The 18,546-nt window shown below is 35.4% G+C and overlaps 1 protein-coding gene across 4 annotated transcripts in view; it reads left to right on the plus strand.

The window, feature by feature from the left end:
- The window catches only part of EPHA6 (EPH receptor A6), an 887,146-nt gene that overhangs the window by 766,435 nt on the left and 102,165 nt on the right, over positions 1-18,546 (plus strand). For all 4 annotated transcript variants that reach the window (XM_004773009.2, XM_004773010.2, XM_045088243.1 and 1 more), the window contains one exon: positions 13,475-13,684. In XM_004773009.2, coding sequence (XP_004773066.1) covers positions 13,475-13,684 — 210 coding nt within the window. The remainder of the gene's footprint in view (positions 1-13,474; positions 13,685-18,546) is intronic.

Consider the following 18,546-nt stretch of genomic DNA (forward strand, 5'->3'; position numbering starts at 1 on the left):
TTTACTTATTTTATAGTTCTTCATTATTTAAAAGTAATCTAATTTATTTCTTACCTATTTATTTTCTGTCCCTGTGCCTCCAGTTAAATGTTGGTTCACTTTTCTCATTTGCTTCCCACTTTGACTCCAGCAATCAGAGCAACAACTGACCCATAGTAGATGCTCAGTGAGTATTATTTGAAAGAATAAACTTAGGGATTCAGCCAGGACCTCCTAGAAGACATAATACTTCTCATGAAAAATTCAGGTGACCAAGACCAGAAGGGCATTCCAGGAAGAGGGAACTATATAAGCACAGCACATCAGACATAAAATAACATGTTGTAGGAGTGAATTAAACACACACACAACAAAATGAATCAGAATAAGTTGAGACTAGGGATAGAAACAAGGGTCATGTCCTTGTATTGAGTACTACACTTTATTCTTACTGAAAGTCATCGAAAGGTTTTAAGGAAAGGGGTGATATGCTGATACTTGTGTCTTCATAGAATTCGAATATATTTATTTTAAAAAAATACTAATAGTGTGATGAATTCAGGACAGCATAGCACTCACATCCTACATTTGTCCTCAACACAGACTAAGTACTTGAGCTCAGCCTAAGATGACTGGACTCTGAGAGGCTTAAAGTGTTCATGCAGCACCACCTATGAGGCAAGGCCTTGAAAAACATCATCCAGAGTTTGTATTACTTGCATTATGAAGACAGTGTGACATGCCAATGACTGCTGAGGCCTGGTGGGTGTCTTGTTCCAGGGTCCAAGAGTCTGGTGGCCCGCTGCAGTTTTTGGAAATAGCAGGCATGAGTATGTATAGCTTTCAGAAACCATCTTCCAGGGGGGGCCATCCTCTCTGGCACAAAGAGGTTAAGCTCCATGTTTCTCAGCAATCAGGTTGAGAGAGTAAGGAAAAAGAAGGAGGAAGACAAACTGAATTCTAGCCACTAAGCTTTGAGATGCAGTGTGTAAATATGCCACATTCTCTCTCTTTCATTTGAACCTGCCTCCCTGGGGGAAAAAAAAAAAACATGTGTCATAAAAAAAAATTCATAGTTTCTTTTTGATTAATCTCTAGTAGGAAGCCCAAAGATATTAAATCTCAGTGCTCTCACATTTTTCTCCTCCCCTCATAAACAATTCAATTCAGTTTGAATTAATATTTATCGAGTGCTGACACAAGGCATGGCAGTATAGTGGCTGCTGTGATAGAACTGCTACATAAAAGAGAGAAAACCGGTGTCCTATCTTAAGAAAACAATATATATATATATATATATATATATATATATATATATATGACAATAGGAACAATATAGCAACAAAAACCAGTGCCCTACAAGATGGTATCAAAGGTTGTTTGAGTCAGATACCATTTATTAACCATCCACCATATTCAAGATAAACAGCATGTCTTAAACCACACTTGAGGAGGCTGTGTTGACAAGTACTAGAAAAAGGAATATAGATTTTGTGTGAAGGAGAGAGTCGCATCATTTGTAGAGAAAGAGATTTGTGCCATACCTCATGTGGAAATAAATGGGACTATTTCACTCAGCGACAGAGATAAATAGATTCTCATTTGTTGGTTTATCTGGAGTGTTCTTGTTTGTTTGTTTTTGGTTTATTGGGCTCAGGCCTCTTTTATATACCTTGTTTTATTAAGCCAAATTATGCTTCCCAGACTAGGCCAGACTGGGTCATTATGGCAAAGTTTAGGTCAGCTCTTTTCTAGACAACTCCAATTAAAAAGAATACAGGCTCTGGAATTAGACTGCCTGGATTCAAATCCTGATTGCTACTCAGTAGGTTATTAAATATATTTGTCCTTCAGTTTGACCATCTATAAGATGGAGATAATAACTATACTTAATATCACAGAGTTGTTACAAACATTGAATAAGACTATAATAAAAAGCTTATAACTGTAACTGGTGTTTAAGGAATGTTAGCATTTTCCCCTCCTATGATAATGTGGCAACAATGGCAGTATGTTTTCCTAAAAGAATATAAAACTATGGTTGGCACCTCTCTTTCATTGAGCGCACATTTTATAAACAATTGAGAGAAAGAGAGAGAGAGATTATCACAGGTTGAGCACCCAGGGAAGCAGATTCTAAAAGGAGATACACGTAAAGAAACTCCACTGGGGAGAAGCATCGGGGTCATCTCCCTTATTACTATTGGTTCTAGAGTTTGGGGCCCTGATAATCCTTAGCTGGAGTTCATCTCTGGGAAATGGCCTTGGCTAGAGAAAGCCATTATACCCAAGATCATGGCGCCTTTACAGGAGCAGCTTGTAGCCAGTGATTGATTGATGTGGCAAGAATAAGGACCCAGCTCCTTTTCCTCAATTTGAACCAATTATGAAGAGTTATCCCAGACCCAAGACATTCCATGGGGTATATGAAGGACTTTGTTGTGAATGCACTGCATTTTAAGTTCTCCTGCTGCCCAATCCTTCTTTTTTCTACACCACCCCCCACCAAGATGTTGGCCTAAGAGTGTGTAACCGGGGATCAATGTTTAGTGAAATTAATAAATTTTCATCAAATACTTGCTTTGTCAAATACAATCTCATTCTTATACAAAATTGTCCCCCTTTCATTCATTTGTTTAGTTCATGTGGTGGAGAATATGAGGATAGATGATACTAGTACAGTTTGGTTTGGTGCTACTACCTTGATCCTTAATTTGTGTTAAGGCTCCTGTAACTTTACCCACCAGAGTTTTGTACCATTGGTACAAATATCAACATAGTGGAAAAAAGGTAGATGTATGTCTTAGTGCTAGCATAAAAACAGTTTTGACCTCATGGACCCCTGAAATGTCTTGGCTATGGGAATTAGAAATACATATTCTACATTATGTAGTTCCATGACAGAACATGGAGAAAGTGGTTTATCTTCTTTTCAAATACCAAACTCTCATTTTTAATGAGGACACTTACACTTACTGTTCTTGGAACTGTGATTGCTATGACACTGAATTAAAGCAATTTAAGTCTCTCTAAATACTGGCAATAAGAAGAGCTGAAATAATTTTGAAATAACTTGCATGGAATACAAAAAAAATGGGACACTCCCAAACTCATTTTATAAGACCGGTATTACTCTGATAACAAAGCCAAAGATGCTGTAAGAAAACTACATGAGATATCACTTCACACCTGTAAGAATGTAAAATCAACAACACAAGAAACAACAGGTGTTGGCAAGAGCATAGAGAAAGGGGAACTCTCTTGCACTGTTGGTTGGAATGCAAACTGGTGCAGCTACTCTGGAAAACAGTGTGACAGTGACAGTTCCTCAGAAAGTTAAAATAGAACTATCCTACAATCCAGCAATCATGCCACTAAGTATTTACCCCCAAAATACAATAAACTGAGGGTTTTGGAAGGGAGTGTATGGGGGTTGGGTGAGCCTGGTGGTGAGTATTAAGGAGGGCACATATTGCATGGAGCACTGGGTGAGGTGCATAAACAATGAATTTTGGAACACATATACAAAAATTTTAATTTAATTTAATTTAAAAAATACTAATTCAAAGGCATACATGCACCCCAATTTTTAAAGCTGCGCTATCTACAATAGCCAAATTATGAAAGTAACCCATTGTGTCCACTGACTGATGCATGGATAAAGAACATGTGCTATGTGACAAGAATGCCCACTCTCACCACTCTTGTTCAACATACTATTAGAAGTCCTACAAACAAACAAACAAAAAAAGTCCTAGAAACAGCAATCAGACAACAAAGAGAAATAAAAGGTACCCAAATTGGCAATGAAGAAGTCAAACTCTCGCTCTTCACAGATGACATGATACTTTATATGGAAAATCCAAAAGACTCCACCCCCAAACTACTAGAACTCATACAGCAATTCAGTAATGTGACAGGATACAAAGTCAATGTACAGATATCAGTTGCTTTCTTATACACTAATGAAAAAACACAGAAAGGGAAATTAGAGAATTGATTCCATTTACTAAAGCACCAAGAACCATAAGATACCAGGGAATAAACCTAACCAAGAGGTAAAAGATCTGTACTCGAGGAACTACATAACACTCATGAAAGAAAATCGAAGAAGACACAAAAAGATGAAAAGCCATTCCATGCTCATGGATCAGAAGATTAAAGATTGTTAAAAAGTCTATACTGCCTAGAGCAATCTATACTTTTAATGCCATTCCGATCAAAATTCCACCGGTATTTTTCAAAAAGGTGGAGCAAAAAATCCTAAAATTTGTATGGAATCAGAAGAGACCCCAAATTGCTAAGGAAATGTTGAAAAAGAAAAACAAAACTGGGGCATCACGTTGACTGATTTCAAGCTTTACTACAAAGCTGTGATCACCAAGACAGTATGGTACTGGCATAAAAACAGGCACATAGACTAGTGGAATAGAGTAGAGAGCCCAGATATGGACCCTCAACTCTAAAAGTCAAATAATCTTCGACAAAGCAGGAAAAAATACACAGTGGAGAAAAGGCAGTCTCTTCACTAAATGGTGCTGGGAAAAATGGACAGCTATATGTAGAAGAATGAAACTCGACCATTCTCTTACACCATACACAAAGATAAACTCGAAATGGATAAAAGACCTCATTGTGAGGCAGGAATCCATCAGAATCATAACAGGCAATAACCTCTTCGATGTCGGCCACAGCAACTTCTTCCAAGATTTGTCTCCAAAGGCAATGGAAACAAAAGCGAAAATGAATTTTTGGAATTTCACCAAGATCTAAAGCTTCTACACAGCAAAGGAAACAGTCAACAAAACAAAGAGACAACCTACGGAATGGGAGAAGATATTTGCAAATGACAGTACAGACAAAAGGCTGATATCCAGGATCTATAAAGAACTTCTCAAACTCAACACACCCAAAACAGATAATCATGTCAAAAAATGGGCAGAAGGGGCACCTGGGTGGCTCAGTGGGTTAAGCCTCTGCCTTCGGCTCAGTTCATGATCTCAGGGTCCTGGGATCGAGCCCCACATCGTGCTCTCTGCTCAACAGGGAGCCTGCTTCCTCCTCTCTCTCTGCCTGCCTCTCTGACTACTTGTGATCTCTCTGTCAAATAAATAAATAAAATCTTTTAAAAATTTTAAAAAAATAAATAAAATGGGCAAAAGACATGAACAGAGACTTCTCCAATGAAGACATACAAATGGCCAACAGACACATGAAAAATTGTTCATCATCACTAGCCATCAGGGAGATTCAAATCAAAACCACATTGAGATACCACCTTACATCAGTTAGAATGGCCAAAATTAACAAGACAGTAAACAACGTGTGTTGGAGAGGATGTGGAGAAACGGGAACCCTATTACATTGTTGGTGGGAATGCAAGTTTGTGCAGTCACATGGGAAACAGTGTGGAGATTCCTTAAGAAATTAAAAATAGAGCTTCCTTATGACCCTGCAATTGCACTACTGGGTATTTAACCCAAAGATATAGATGTAGTGAAAAGAAGGGCCATCTGTACCCAATGTTCATAGCAGCAATCACCAAACTGTGGAGAGAACCAAGATGCCCTCCAATGGACAAATGGATAAGGAAGATGTGGTCCATATACACTATGGAGTATTATGCCTCCATCAGAAAGGATGAATACCCAAATTTTGTATCAACATGGATGGGACTGGAAGAGATTATGTTGAGTGAAATAAGTCAAGCAGAAAGAGTCAATTATCATATAGTTTCACTTATTTGTGAAGCATAAGGAATAATACGGAGGACACGTGGAGATGGAGAGGAGAAGGGAGTTGAGGGAAATTAGAGGGGGATATGAACCATGAGAGACTATGAACTCTGAAAAACAATCTGAGGGTTTTGAAGGGGCAGAGGGTAGGAAGTTGGGTGAGCCTGGTGGTGGGTATTATGGAGGGCACATATTGCATGGAGCACTGGGTGCTAGAGGGTTGCTAGAGCATTTGGTCAAGAAAAAGAAATAAAAGGCATCTAAATAAGAAAAGAAGTAAAACTGTCTCTATTTGCACATAACCTCTTATATATAGAAAACTCTAAAGATTCCACCAAAAACCAGTTAGAAATAAATAAATTCAGTAAAGTTTCAGGATACAAAATTAATATACAAAAAATCAGTTGCATTTCTATACACTAACAACATACTGTCGGAGAAATTAAGGAAACAATCCCATTTACAATTTTATTGAAGAAGAATAAAACATTTAGGAATAAATTTACCCAAAGAGGTGAAAGATCTGTACACTGAAAACTACAAAACACTGATAAAAGAAATGGAAAATAATACAAATAATGGAAAATTATTCTTTATTCATGGATTAGAAGAAGTAATATCATTAAAATGTTCATGCTACCCAAAACAATCTACAGATTCAGTGCAATCTCTATCAAAATTCCAATAGCACTTTTTACAAAATTAGAACAAATAATCCTAAAATTTGTATGGAACCATAAAAGACCCCAAATAGCCAAAGTAATCATGAAAAAATGAACAACACTGGAAGCATATCATTTCCTAATTTCAAACTCTATTACAAAGCTATAGCACTCAAAACAGTACACTAATGGCATAAAAACAGACACATAGATCAATGGAATAGAATTGAGAACACAGAAATAAACCAATGAGTGTATGGTCATTTAACTTTTGACAAAAAGAGCCAAGAATATACAATGGGAAATGATAGTCTCTTCAACAGATGGTGCTAGGAAAAGTGGACAGCCACATTCAAAAGAATGAAACTGAACCCCTATCTTATACCATACACAAAAATTAACTCAAAATGGATTAAAGCCTTGAACCTAAGACCTGAAACCATAAAATTCCTAGAAGAAAACAGAGGGTAAATTCCTTGGCTTTGGTCTTGGCAGTGGTTTTTTGAATTGACACCAAAAACAAAGACAACAAAAGTAAAAATAAACAAATGGGACTACAGCAAACTTAAAAGCTCCTGCGCAACAAAGGAAACCATCAACAAAACAAAAAGGTAATCTATGGAATGGGAGAAAGCATTTGTCAATCATGTATTCCTATAAAGGGTTAATATCCAAATTTTACAAGGAACTCCTGCAACTCAATAATTATATAAAAAAAAAATTTAAATGGGCCAAAGGCCTGAATAGACATTTTTCCAAAGAAAACATACAAATGATTCAACCGGTAGAAGAAAAGATGGTTAACATCACTAATCATCAAGGAACTGCAAATCAAAACTACAATGAGATATTACCTCACACCTGTGAGGATGGCTATTAACAAGAAGACAAAAATAAAAATACTGACAAGGATGTGAAGAAAGAGGAATTCTTTTACATTGTTGGCAAGAATATAAATTGGTATAGCAAATATGAAAAACAGTACAGAGGGTCCTCAAGTAATTAGAAATAGAACTATCATATGATACACCAATCTCACTTTTGGTATATATCCAGAGGAAATTAAACCATTATCTCAAAGAGATATCTGTACTCCCAAGTTCATTGCAGCTTTATTCATAACAAGAAAGATACAGAAATAACCTAAGTGTCTGTTAATGGTTAAGTAAGTTAAGAAAATCTGGAAAATATATAATGGAATATTAATCAGTCTTTAAATAAAAGGAAATCCTGCTCTTTACCACAACATGGATAAACCTAGAGGACATTACGCTAAACAAAACAAGTCAGACATATGGACATTGGGAAAGATCTGTGCTATGGTGAGTGCTGTGAAGTGTGTAAACCTGGTGATTCACAGACCTGTACCCTTGGGGCTAGTAGTATATTATAAGTTAATAAGAAATTTAAAAAGAAAAATAAGTTAGACAGAGAAAGACAGATATTGCATGGTACACTTATATGTGGAAGCCAAAAAAAAAAAAAAAAAAGTGAACTCCGAAACAGAGAGTACAAAAGTGGTTGCCAAGGGTGGGGTGAAGTAGGAGAGATAGAGGGGTTTGTAAAAGAATGCAAACATTCTGTTATAAGATGAATAAGTGGTGACTATCATTAATAACTGCATTGTAGAATTGATATTTGCTAAAGGAGTAGAACTTAAATGTTCTTATCTAAAAAGGGGGAAGGGGAATATGTGTAACAAAATATATATATTGCATGATAGCCAAAAAGTGGAAGTAACTCTAATGTTTATCAGCTGATAGATGTATAAATAAAATGTATAAATATATATAAATAAATAAAATGTACAATATGATGTATAAATAAAATAAAATTTTAAATAAAATAAAATGAATAATATACCAGCAAAAATAATATAAAATCCTGATGAACCTTGAAACATTATATTAAGTGAAAGAATACAGTCACTAAAGAACATATACTTTATGGTTACATTTAAATGAAATAACCAAAATAGACAAAGCTATAGAAAGTTAATTAGTAGTTGCCTAGGGCTGGTAGAGGAAGTTGCAGGAATGGGGAATGACTGCCAGTGAGTATATAGTTTCTTTAGGGAATCATGAAAAAATTTTAATGGTGATTATGGTGATGGTTATACCTACTCTGTGAATACACTAAAAATGATAAATTAGTATAGTTTAAAAGTATAAATTGTATGATATGTGACTCATACCTTAATAATCCTGTTAAAAAAAATAACTTGTAACAAAATATTAGCAAATTCAAGCCAACATTATATAAAAAGAATTACACCCTACAACCAAGTGAGATTTACCCTGGTATGCAAGAACAGTTCAACTTTCAAAAGTGTATCAATGTCATCTATAATATCCAACGACTAAAAAAGAAAAATCACATGATCATATAAATAGATGAAGAGAAAGATATTTGACAAAACTGAATGCTGATTTATGATAAAAACTTTCAGTAAAACTAGAAATAGAAGGGAAGTTCTTAAACTTGATAAAGACTATCTATAAACCCTGCAGCTATTATATTTAATGGCAAGAAACTTAAAGGTGTTTCACCAAGATCAGGAACAAGGCAAAGACGTCATTCTCACTACTCCTTTTCACTATCATACTGGGAAAATACACAGATTAGGAAGGAAAAAATAAAACTGTCCTTGTTCACAGATAACATGGCATCCATGTTGAAAACCTGAAAGAATTGACCAAAACAATTAGACTAATAAGCAATTATAGCAAGGTTGCAGAATACAAAGTTAATACACAATGTATAAAAGTCAACAGCTTTCCCACATATCAGCAATGATCAAGTGGAATTTGAAATTAAAAACACAATACCATTTATATGAGCACCCCCCAAAAATGAAATACTCAGGTATAAATCTAACAAAATATGTACAAGATCCATATGAGGAAAACTAAACTCTAATAAACAAAAGCAGGGAACTAAATTAAAGGAGATATCTTCCATGTTCATAAGGACATGCAATATTACTAAAATGTATTAAAATGTCAGTTCATTCCAACTTGATATATATTTTCCATGAAATCCCAATCAAAATTCCAGTAAAATATTTTGTGAGTATCAACAAACTGATTCTAAAGCTTATATGTAGAAGCAAAGGACCTATAATGATGAACACGGTAGTGAAAAAGGACAGAGTTGGAGGACCGATACTACCCGACTTCGACTTCAAGACATAAACAGGAATCAAGACAGTATGATGTGGGTGGAAGAATGAACAGGTCAATGGAACAGAATAGAAAGTCTGTAATAAACATGGTCAACTAGTCTTTGACAAAAGAGCAAAGGCAATACCATGGAGCAAAAATTGTCTTTTCAGAAAATGGTGCTGGGACAACTGGACATCCACAAGCAAAAATTAAAAACAAACAAAAAACTAGGCAGAGAACATTACTCCCCCTACAAAAATTAAGTCAAAATGGATTATAGGCCTAAATGTAAAACACAAAATTATAAAATTCCTAGAAGGTAACATAGGGGGAAATGCTAGATGACATTAGATATGGCAAAGATTTTTTTGGTACAACTACAAAGGTACAATCCAAGAAAAAAAAGAAAACCAATAAGCTGGACTTAATTAAAATTTAAAACTTCTGCTCTGCAAAGGATAATGTTGAAAAAGTGAGAAGACAAGCCACAGACTGGGAGAAAATGTTTGCAAAAGACACATCTAATAAAGGACTTAACCTAAAATATACAAAGAACTCTTAAAATTCAACAGTAAGAAAACAAGCATCTTTAAAAAAAAAAAATGGGTAAAAGACCTTACCAGGCACTCCACAAAAGATATACAGATGACAAATAAGCACATGAAAAGGTGCCCCATACTGTATGTCATCAGGAAAATGCAAATTGAAGTAATGAGATACCACCTATTAGAATGGCCAAAATTGGTAACACTGAGGACACTAAATGGTAGTGTTGATGTCAAGCAATAGGATTTCTCTTTCATTGCTGTTGTTTGTTGTAGGAAGGCAAAATGGTACAGCCACTTTGGAAGATAGTTTGGGATTTCTCACAAAACTAAACATACTATTACACATAAAAGCCTGCAGCTATAAACATGCTATAAACATTATAATTATTTATTTTTAATTGCCAAATATTGGAAACAACCAAGATGTCCTTCAGTGGGTGAATGGATAAATAAAACTGTTGTGCATGCAGATAAAGGGATTTTATTTAGTACTAAAAAGAATGGAGGCATCAAGCCATGGAAAAGACATAGAGGAATCTTTAATGTATTTTATGAAAGGAAAGAAATCAATCTGCAAAGGCTACCTACTGTGTGTCTCCACCATATAACATTCTGGAAAAGGCAAAACTATGAAAAAAGTAAAAAGATCAGTGATAGCCAAGGTTTGGTCAGGGCGGATGAGTAGATGAAGCACAGAGGATTTTTAAGACAGTGAAAATACTCGTCATGGTACTAACATGGGTTTATGTCATTATAAATTTGTCCAAACCCATAGCATGTAAAATACCAAGAATATCATTCCCTGGTGAGGGGATGATAATGGGGGAGGCTATGCCTGTGTGGGGGCAGAGGGTATACTTTTCTCTTACTTTTGCTATAAACCTAAAAATGCTCTAAAAAAAAGTAGTCTCTTACCTGGTGATTCACAGAACTGTACCCGTGGGGATAAAAATATATGTTTATAAAAAATAAAAAATTATATTAAAAAAAAAAAAGTAGTCTCTTAAAACAAAGGAAACAAGGGCACCTGGGTGGCTCAGTGGGTTAACGCCTCTGCCTTCGGCTTGGGTCATGATCCCAGGGTCCTGGGATCAAGCCCCACATCGGGCTCTCTGCTCAGCAGGGACCCTGCTTCCCCTTCTCTCTGTCTCTCTACCTGCTTGTGATCTCTCTCTCTCTCTCTCTCTGTCAAATAAATAAATAAAATATTAAAAAAAAAAAAAGGAAAGGAAGAACTTGGTGCTTTTTGTCACTCTCAGAATAGACAGGAAATTAAATTTCAACCTGGAATTAAATAATAATTTTCTTTTATGACGTAGGAGTTTATGTTACTCGACTGATTTTTCAGGAACGTGGGAGGACAATTCTCTGATTCGTATCAGGGCACCTGAGTGGCTCAGTGGGTTGGGCCTCTGCCTTCAGCTCAGGTTGTGATCTCAGGGTCCTGGGATCAAGGCCTGCATTGAGCTCTCTGCTAGGCGGGGAGCCTGTTTGGCCCTCTCTCTCTCTCTTTCTGCCTCTCTGCCTACTTGTGATCCCTCTCTCTGGCAAATAAATAAATAATCTTTAAAAAAAATTACATGAGCTACATGTAATTGTAATATAAGGTTTTATTAAATAATAACTATTATTAAAATAAGTCAGGGGATGTGCTGTGTGTTTTCTATGTGATACTCACTGCACCTCTGAGTTAGATTATTCTATTCTCATTGTACAGATAAGAAAATTGAGGCATTCCTTAGTTTTCAGATGGTCCATTAACATTTCCTACCACGCAGAAATTCTGCATTGATGAGAACTGTGATACCAGGCAACTCTATTTCTAATAGGTAAAAGAGCCACCTCTTTAAATTTAGTGTAATCCTTTCTAGGCCAAAAGAATTTATGCTTTGAATTCTACTCAAAGGCTTTGAGAGTCCTAATAGAGGAGAGGTAGGTAGGGTACATGATAGAAGAGGCAGATTTCATCTCATAGCGCACTGTCTAGGAAGATGGATTGGAAACATAAAGAGCTAATAACACCAAAGATTTCCTTTGCTAGGTTATCTTTTATACATTAATTATACAGAAGAGCCTGCTTAAATGGATACTTTTGCTATAGAATGTTTCTTTTAAAAGAGGGTTCTTTTACTTACTCTGCACTTTGGTTGAGAGATATTATCAGAGAGCTATCAGGGAGATAAGTTGATATAAAGACAAAGTTTATTTCATTTGTAGTATAAGCTTATTCATTTAACTGACCAGTGAATCATCTTTGTATAGAATGTTGTGTCACTGTGATGCAGTCAGATCACCCGTGTATTTAACCCACACTATAGTTTTAAATCATATATCCAGGAAGACTGCTATAACTTTGTAAATTTGAAGACAACTCTTATTTATTCATCTACCACACTGTATAAGGTAATATAGCCCCATAGTCGTTTGTTAGATATTCATTTTTATAGCATTCATAAATAAATGTTACCTAGTGTATAAAACCAACCTGAGAATCTTTCACGTTTCTCCATAACTCCTTTGAGGACAACTGTCCCCAAATAACTATGTAAAACAATATTCTTTATTTTTCAAACTAAATATATTTTTATTTAATTTTTCTCTAATTTTGGGGTAGTGTGTGTCTGGTCTTATTGGTGTACACGTCTTACATGGATGACAACTGAATTTTTTCCTTTCAAAAATGTTATTTTTAAGTCAAGATGGGAAGAATAAGCAATCAAGGGATTGAATGCTGCGTACCAGTGCTATGCCTTGTTATTCATATGACTTCATTTACTCTTCCCAACAGGGAGCTAAAATAGTCCTGTTTTCAGTCAGTTGCCAGCAACTTTCTTTTTATTCACTCTCTATATAATAAAAGAATGGGAAAATCTAGTTATTTTCTATTTGCATATATTTTTTCTCTCTTTCCTATAGATTCCCTAAACTTATTTCTTATTTATGCAAACAAGTCCTCTTTTTTCCTAAGCAATCATTTTTCTCATTTCAAATTATTATGAAGTTTTTATCCAGTCTTAGGTTCTGCTGTCCTGCCCACCTGTACATAGGTCACAATTATGGAAAGTTAATTCTCTTCTTTTGGTAGTCATTGCTGCTACGTAATTAGACTTAGGTCCCTCTTATTACTTAGAGTTTTTGAAATCAGTTAATTTGGTTGGTTCTCTTCTATCCTTTGTTTTCCTTCATCACTTCCAGCGAGGTTTTCCTTTCCTTTAAATGTCAAACAAATTCTTATATTTCATGCTCAGCAGATTTGATGCTTGTATTCATTGGATCCAGTAAAATAAATTCAAAGGTTTTCCTTAAGGTTACACACACATGCATGCCTGCACTCACATATGCTACATTAAAATAAATCAATGTAAACTATTGTGATTCTCTTTCAGAAACATGATGGCCATTTCACAGTCATCCAGTTGGTTGGTATGCTCCGAGGCATTGCATCAGGAATGAAGTATCTTTCTGATATGGGTTACGTTCATCGTGATCTAGCAGCTAGGAATATATTGGTCAACAGCAACTTAGTATGCAAAGTTTCTGATTTTGGTCTTTCCCGGGTGCTAGAAGATGATCCCGAAGCTGCATATACAACAACTGTAAGTTTACATGTCCTTTTCCAATATAAGTGGCTTACCTGTATTGTTTTTAATATTATAAGAATAATTGTGTTTTTGGTTTCCTAATTTTCTGCTCACACCTGTCATTTTCCAAATTTAACATCATCAGTTTTTTTTTTTTTTAAGATTTTATTTATTTGACAGAGAGAGACACAGAGAGAGAGGGAACACAAGCAGTGGGAGTGGGAGAGGGAGAGGCATCCAGCCAAGCAGGGAGCCTAATGTGGGCCTCAATCCCAGGGTCCTGGGATCATGACCTGAGCCAAAAGCAGATGCTTAACGACTAAGCCACCGAGGCACCCAAACATTATCATTCAACTAAGAAGTATTTGCTTTATCTGAGTGCCTGGCCAAACAACAACAACAACAACAACAAAGCTTTCTTATATTTGACTGTTTTCTTTCTTCCATAGTACTGGGACTTTAATATCATGCTTGAGGTCCAAGTTTTGATTGCCCTCACAACAAATCTGCCTTTGCCTGAGGTATTCTTGGTGCTTAATAATTATCTCCTTTAAATGGAGTTCTGTATAGGCCAATGGTGAATCAATTAAGTCCGTGCTAGTGAACAACCAATGGTTATGAAATGACTTTTTTTTCCTCACAGCAAATGTTATGGAATGACCTGATTATACTTACAAATGAACAAGATAAGTTTTTCTGGAAATATATAAATACACTCTAAACTTTTTTCTGAATGATACTTGGGGAGAATATGAGCAGGAATAAAAGACTAAAACTTTAGAAGCAAACTATCATCCGTAGAATATATGATCTAACCTTAACTCATGAATAGTTTAAGCATTTCTGAATGCCCCCAAACCAGTTCATTCCACTGAGCTTTTTGGTTATTGTTCCAAGGATTTCAATCTCTGAGTCTTTCTTCAGCTATCTGAACTATTCTATTATTGTTCAAACAAAACCTTCACCATTGACTCATTTGACAGTCACCTTCAATGAAAAGTCAGTCAATAAAATTATTCAAGATGTTTTTATCCTCTCCTCTTTCTCTAACCTTACACATTATTATAGAAGAGGCAAATCCATTATTTAGTTCCCTTTTATTTCATTTTCTGTTAGATTGTTTTGAAACTTCACTGTATTCAATTACTCCAGAAGAGATGCAAGTTTAATACTATGAGTGAAACATATTTTGCCCTGACTATATTTGTACTATAGAAATGCTCTATATTACTTTATTGTTGATATTTCCACTAATGTCTCCATCAAAGAAATATAGTGCTAAGGAAAATAAATTAATCTCTGAGAGCCTGACATATAAGGTAGCAGTATCTATTGATCTTTTAATTTGACCAAACACCTTCATAAAAGTAAAAGTCTATCATGTCTGAAAATAAATTGTTCATCTCAGGAAAAGCAGTATTTCCAGTTCCATTTTCTAATTGGAAAATGTCATAATTTTTTTCATTTTTTGAGACTTTCTTTTCTTTTTGTTTTTTATAAATGTGTAACTTAAAGCAACTTTTCAAGTTACAGAACAATGTAGATAAGATTTTTCTATTATGCATATTATTTCCAACATTGGAGAATAGTGTTTAAAATTATTATAAAAATTTGTGCAATATTTATAAAAATTCCAACAAATATCATCTACTTAAAGAACAAAATAATATAGAATAAAGCATAAAATAGGAAATAACTACGATATTCTTTGTATGCCTGTATGATGTATTTGAGATTCCTATTAAATAATATTTTAAATGCATTTTCAAATGGGAAGCTCATTAAATTTAAAGTACTAATAAAACTGTCAGGGTAACCCAAATTTTGAAGAATATATAGGTTTTATTGTATCAGATTTGAAATCCAGATTCCAGGCATGTTCTTCTATCTTATATGATTATAGAAACTGAAAGGCCTAGAACAGTGCTATGTTAATATAAATCTGACTACAGTATTAAAAATCAAGTCAGGTAACTAGAATATTAATGCCCCAAAAGTGCCTCTTGAAAGCTATAGATTATCTCTATTAAGAAATAAGTTTCTGAATTTAAGAGGCATCAGTTGAATGGTAAATAATGTAAGTATTATTTTAATTGTTTTTATTTTTTATTCTACTATCATTAATGTAGTGTTGTATTAGTTTCAGGCACATGATGTAGTGATTCAACAATTCTATACAGTACTCAGTGATCATCACAATAAGTGTACTCTTAATCCCCTTCACCTGTTTACCCATCCCCCCAACCACCTTCATCTGGTAACCACCAGTTTTCTCTCTATATTTAAAAGTCCATTTTTTTGTTTGATTCATTTTGTTTGTTTGTTTCGTTTCTTAAATTCCACATGTAAATGAAATCACATGGTACTTGTCTTTCTTAGACTGACCTATTTTCCTTCTAGATCCATCATGTTGTTGCAAATGGCAAGATTTCATTATTTTTTTTTATGGCTGAGTAATATTCCATTGTGTGTTTATAGCACACCTTCTTTATTCCTTGATTTACCCTTGGACATCTGGGCTGCTTCTTGGTTATTTTAATTAAGCCTACAATAAATACAAGGGTACATGTATCTTTTCAAATAAGTGTTTTCACATTCTTTGGGTAAATACCTAGTAGGGGAATTACTGGATCATGTTTTATTTCTTTTTAAGTGGTTACACCACTTTGCATTCCCACCAACAGTGCACAAGGGTTCCTTTTTCTCTACATACTCGCCAACACCTGTTGTTACTTGTGTTTCTGATTTTAACCATTCTGAAAAGTATGAGATAATATCTTTTTGTGGCTTTCATTTGCATTTACCCAATGATGAGAAATGTTGAGCAACTTTTCATGTGTCTGCTGGCCATTTGTTTGTCTTCTTTGGAAAAATGTTTATATCCTCTGCTAATTTATGTTTTTTTGGTGTTGAGTCATATTAAGTACTTTATGGTTTGGAAATAAAACCCTTATCAGATATGTCATTTGCAAATATCTTCTCCCAATCAGTAGGTTGTCTTTTTGGTTTGTTGATTATTTCCTTTACTGTGCAAAAGATTTTTATTTCGATATTATTCTGATATTTTTTAAAGTGTCATTATTATTTATTATTATTTTTTTAATAATTTTTTATTTTTTATAAACATATATTTTTATCCCCAGGGGTACAGGTCTGTGAATCACCAGGTTTACACACTTCACAGCACTCACCAAGGCACATACCCTCCCCAATGTCCATAATCACACCCCCTTCTCCCAAACCCCCTCCCCCCAGCAACTCTCAGTTTGTTTTGTGAGATTAAGAGTCACTTATGGTTTGTCTCCCTCCCAATCCCATCTTGTTTCATTGATTCTTCTCCTACCCACTTAAGCCCCCATGTTGCATCACCACCTCCTCTTATCAGGGGGATCATATGATAGTTGTCTTTCTCTGCTTGACTTATTTCGCTAAGCATGATACGCTCTAGTTCCATCCATGTTGTCACAAATGGCAAGATTTCATTTCTTTTGATGGCTGCATAGTATTCCATTGTGTATATATACCACATCTTCTTGACCCATTCATCTGTTGATGGACATCTAGGTTCTTTCCATAGTTTGGCTATTGTGGACATTGCTGCTATAAACATTCGGGTGCACGTGCCCCTTTGGATCACTACGTTTGTATCTTTAGGGTAAATACCCAATAGTGCAATTGCTGGGTCATAGGGCAGTTCTATTTTCAACATTTTGAGGAACCTCCATGCTGTTTTCCAGAGTGGTTGCACCAGCTTGCATTCCCACCAACAGTGTAGGAGGGTTCCCCTTTCTCCGCATCCTTGCCAGCATCTGTCATTTCCTGACTTGTTGATTTTAGCCATTCTGACTGGTGTGAGGTGATATCTCATTGTGGTTTTGATTTGTATTTCCCTGATGCCGAGTGATATGGAGCACTTTTTCATGTGTCTGTTGGCCATCTGGATGTCTTCTTTGCAGAAATGTCTGTTCATGTCCTCTGCCCATTTCTTGATTGGATTATTTGTTCTTTGGGTGTTGAGTTTGCTAAGTTCTTTATAGATTCTGGACACTAGTCCTTTATCTGATATGTCATTTGCAAATATCTTCTCCCATTCTGTCAGTTGTCTTTTGATTTTGTTCACTGTTTCCTTTGCTGTGCAAAAGCTTTTGATCTTGATGAAATCCCAATAGTTCATTTTTGCCCTTGCTTCCTTTGCCTTTGGCATTGTTCCTAGGAAGATGTTGCTGTGGCAGAGGTCGAAGAGGTTGCTGCCTGTGTTCTCCTCAAGGATTTTGATTGATTCCTTTCACACATTGAGGTCCTTCATCCATTTTGAGTCTATTTTTGTGTGTGGTGTAAGGAAATGGTCCAATTTCATTTTTCTGCATGTGGCTGTCCAATTTTCCCAGCACCATTTATTGAAGAGGCTGTCTTTTATCCATTGGACATTCTTTCCTGCTTTGTCGAAGATTAGTTGACTGTTGAGTTGAGGGTCTATTTCTGGGCTCTCTATTCTGTTCCATTGATCTATGTGTCTATTTTTGTGCCAGTGCCATGCTGTCTTGATGATGACAGCTTTGAAATAGAGCTTGAAGTCCGGAATTGTGATGCCACCAACGTTGACTTTCTTTTTCAATATCCCTTTGGCTATTCGAGGTCTTTTCTGGTTCCATATAAATTTTAGAATTATTTGTTCCATTTCTTTGAAAAAGATGGATAGTACTTTTTTTTAAATTTTTTATTTTTTATAAACATATATTTTTATCCCCAGGGGTACAGGTCTGTGAATCACCAGGTTTACACACTTCACAGCACTCACCAAAGCACATACCCTCCCCAATGTCCATAATCCCACCCCCTTCTCCCAAACCCCCTCCCCCCAGCAACCCTCAGTTTGT

The sequence above is a fragment of the Mustela putorius genome, unplaced genomic scaffold (genome assembly GCF_011764305.1).
Source record: "Mustela putorius furo isolate JIRA1106 unplaced genomic scaffold, ASM1176430v1.1 tig00003834_pilon_pilon_pilon, whole genome shotgun sequence".
NCBI classification, from domain to species: domain Eukaryota; kingdom Metazoa; phylum Chordata; class Mammalia; order Carnivora; family Mustelidae; genus Mustela; species Mustela putorius.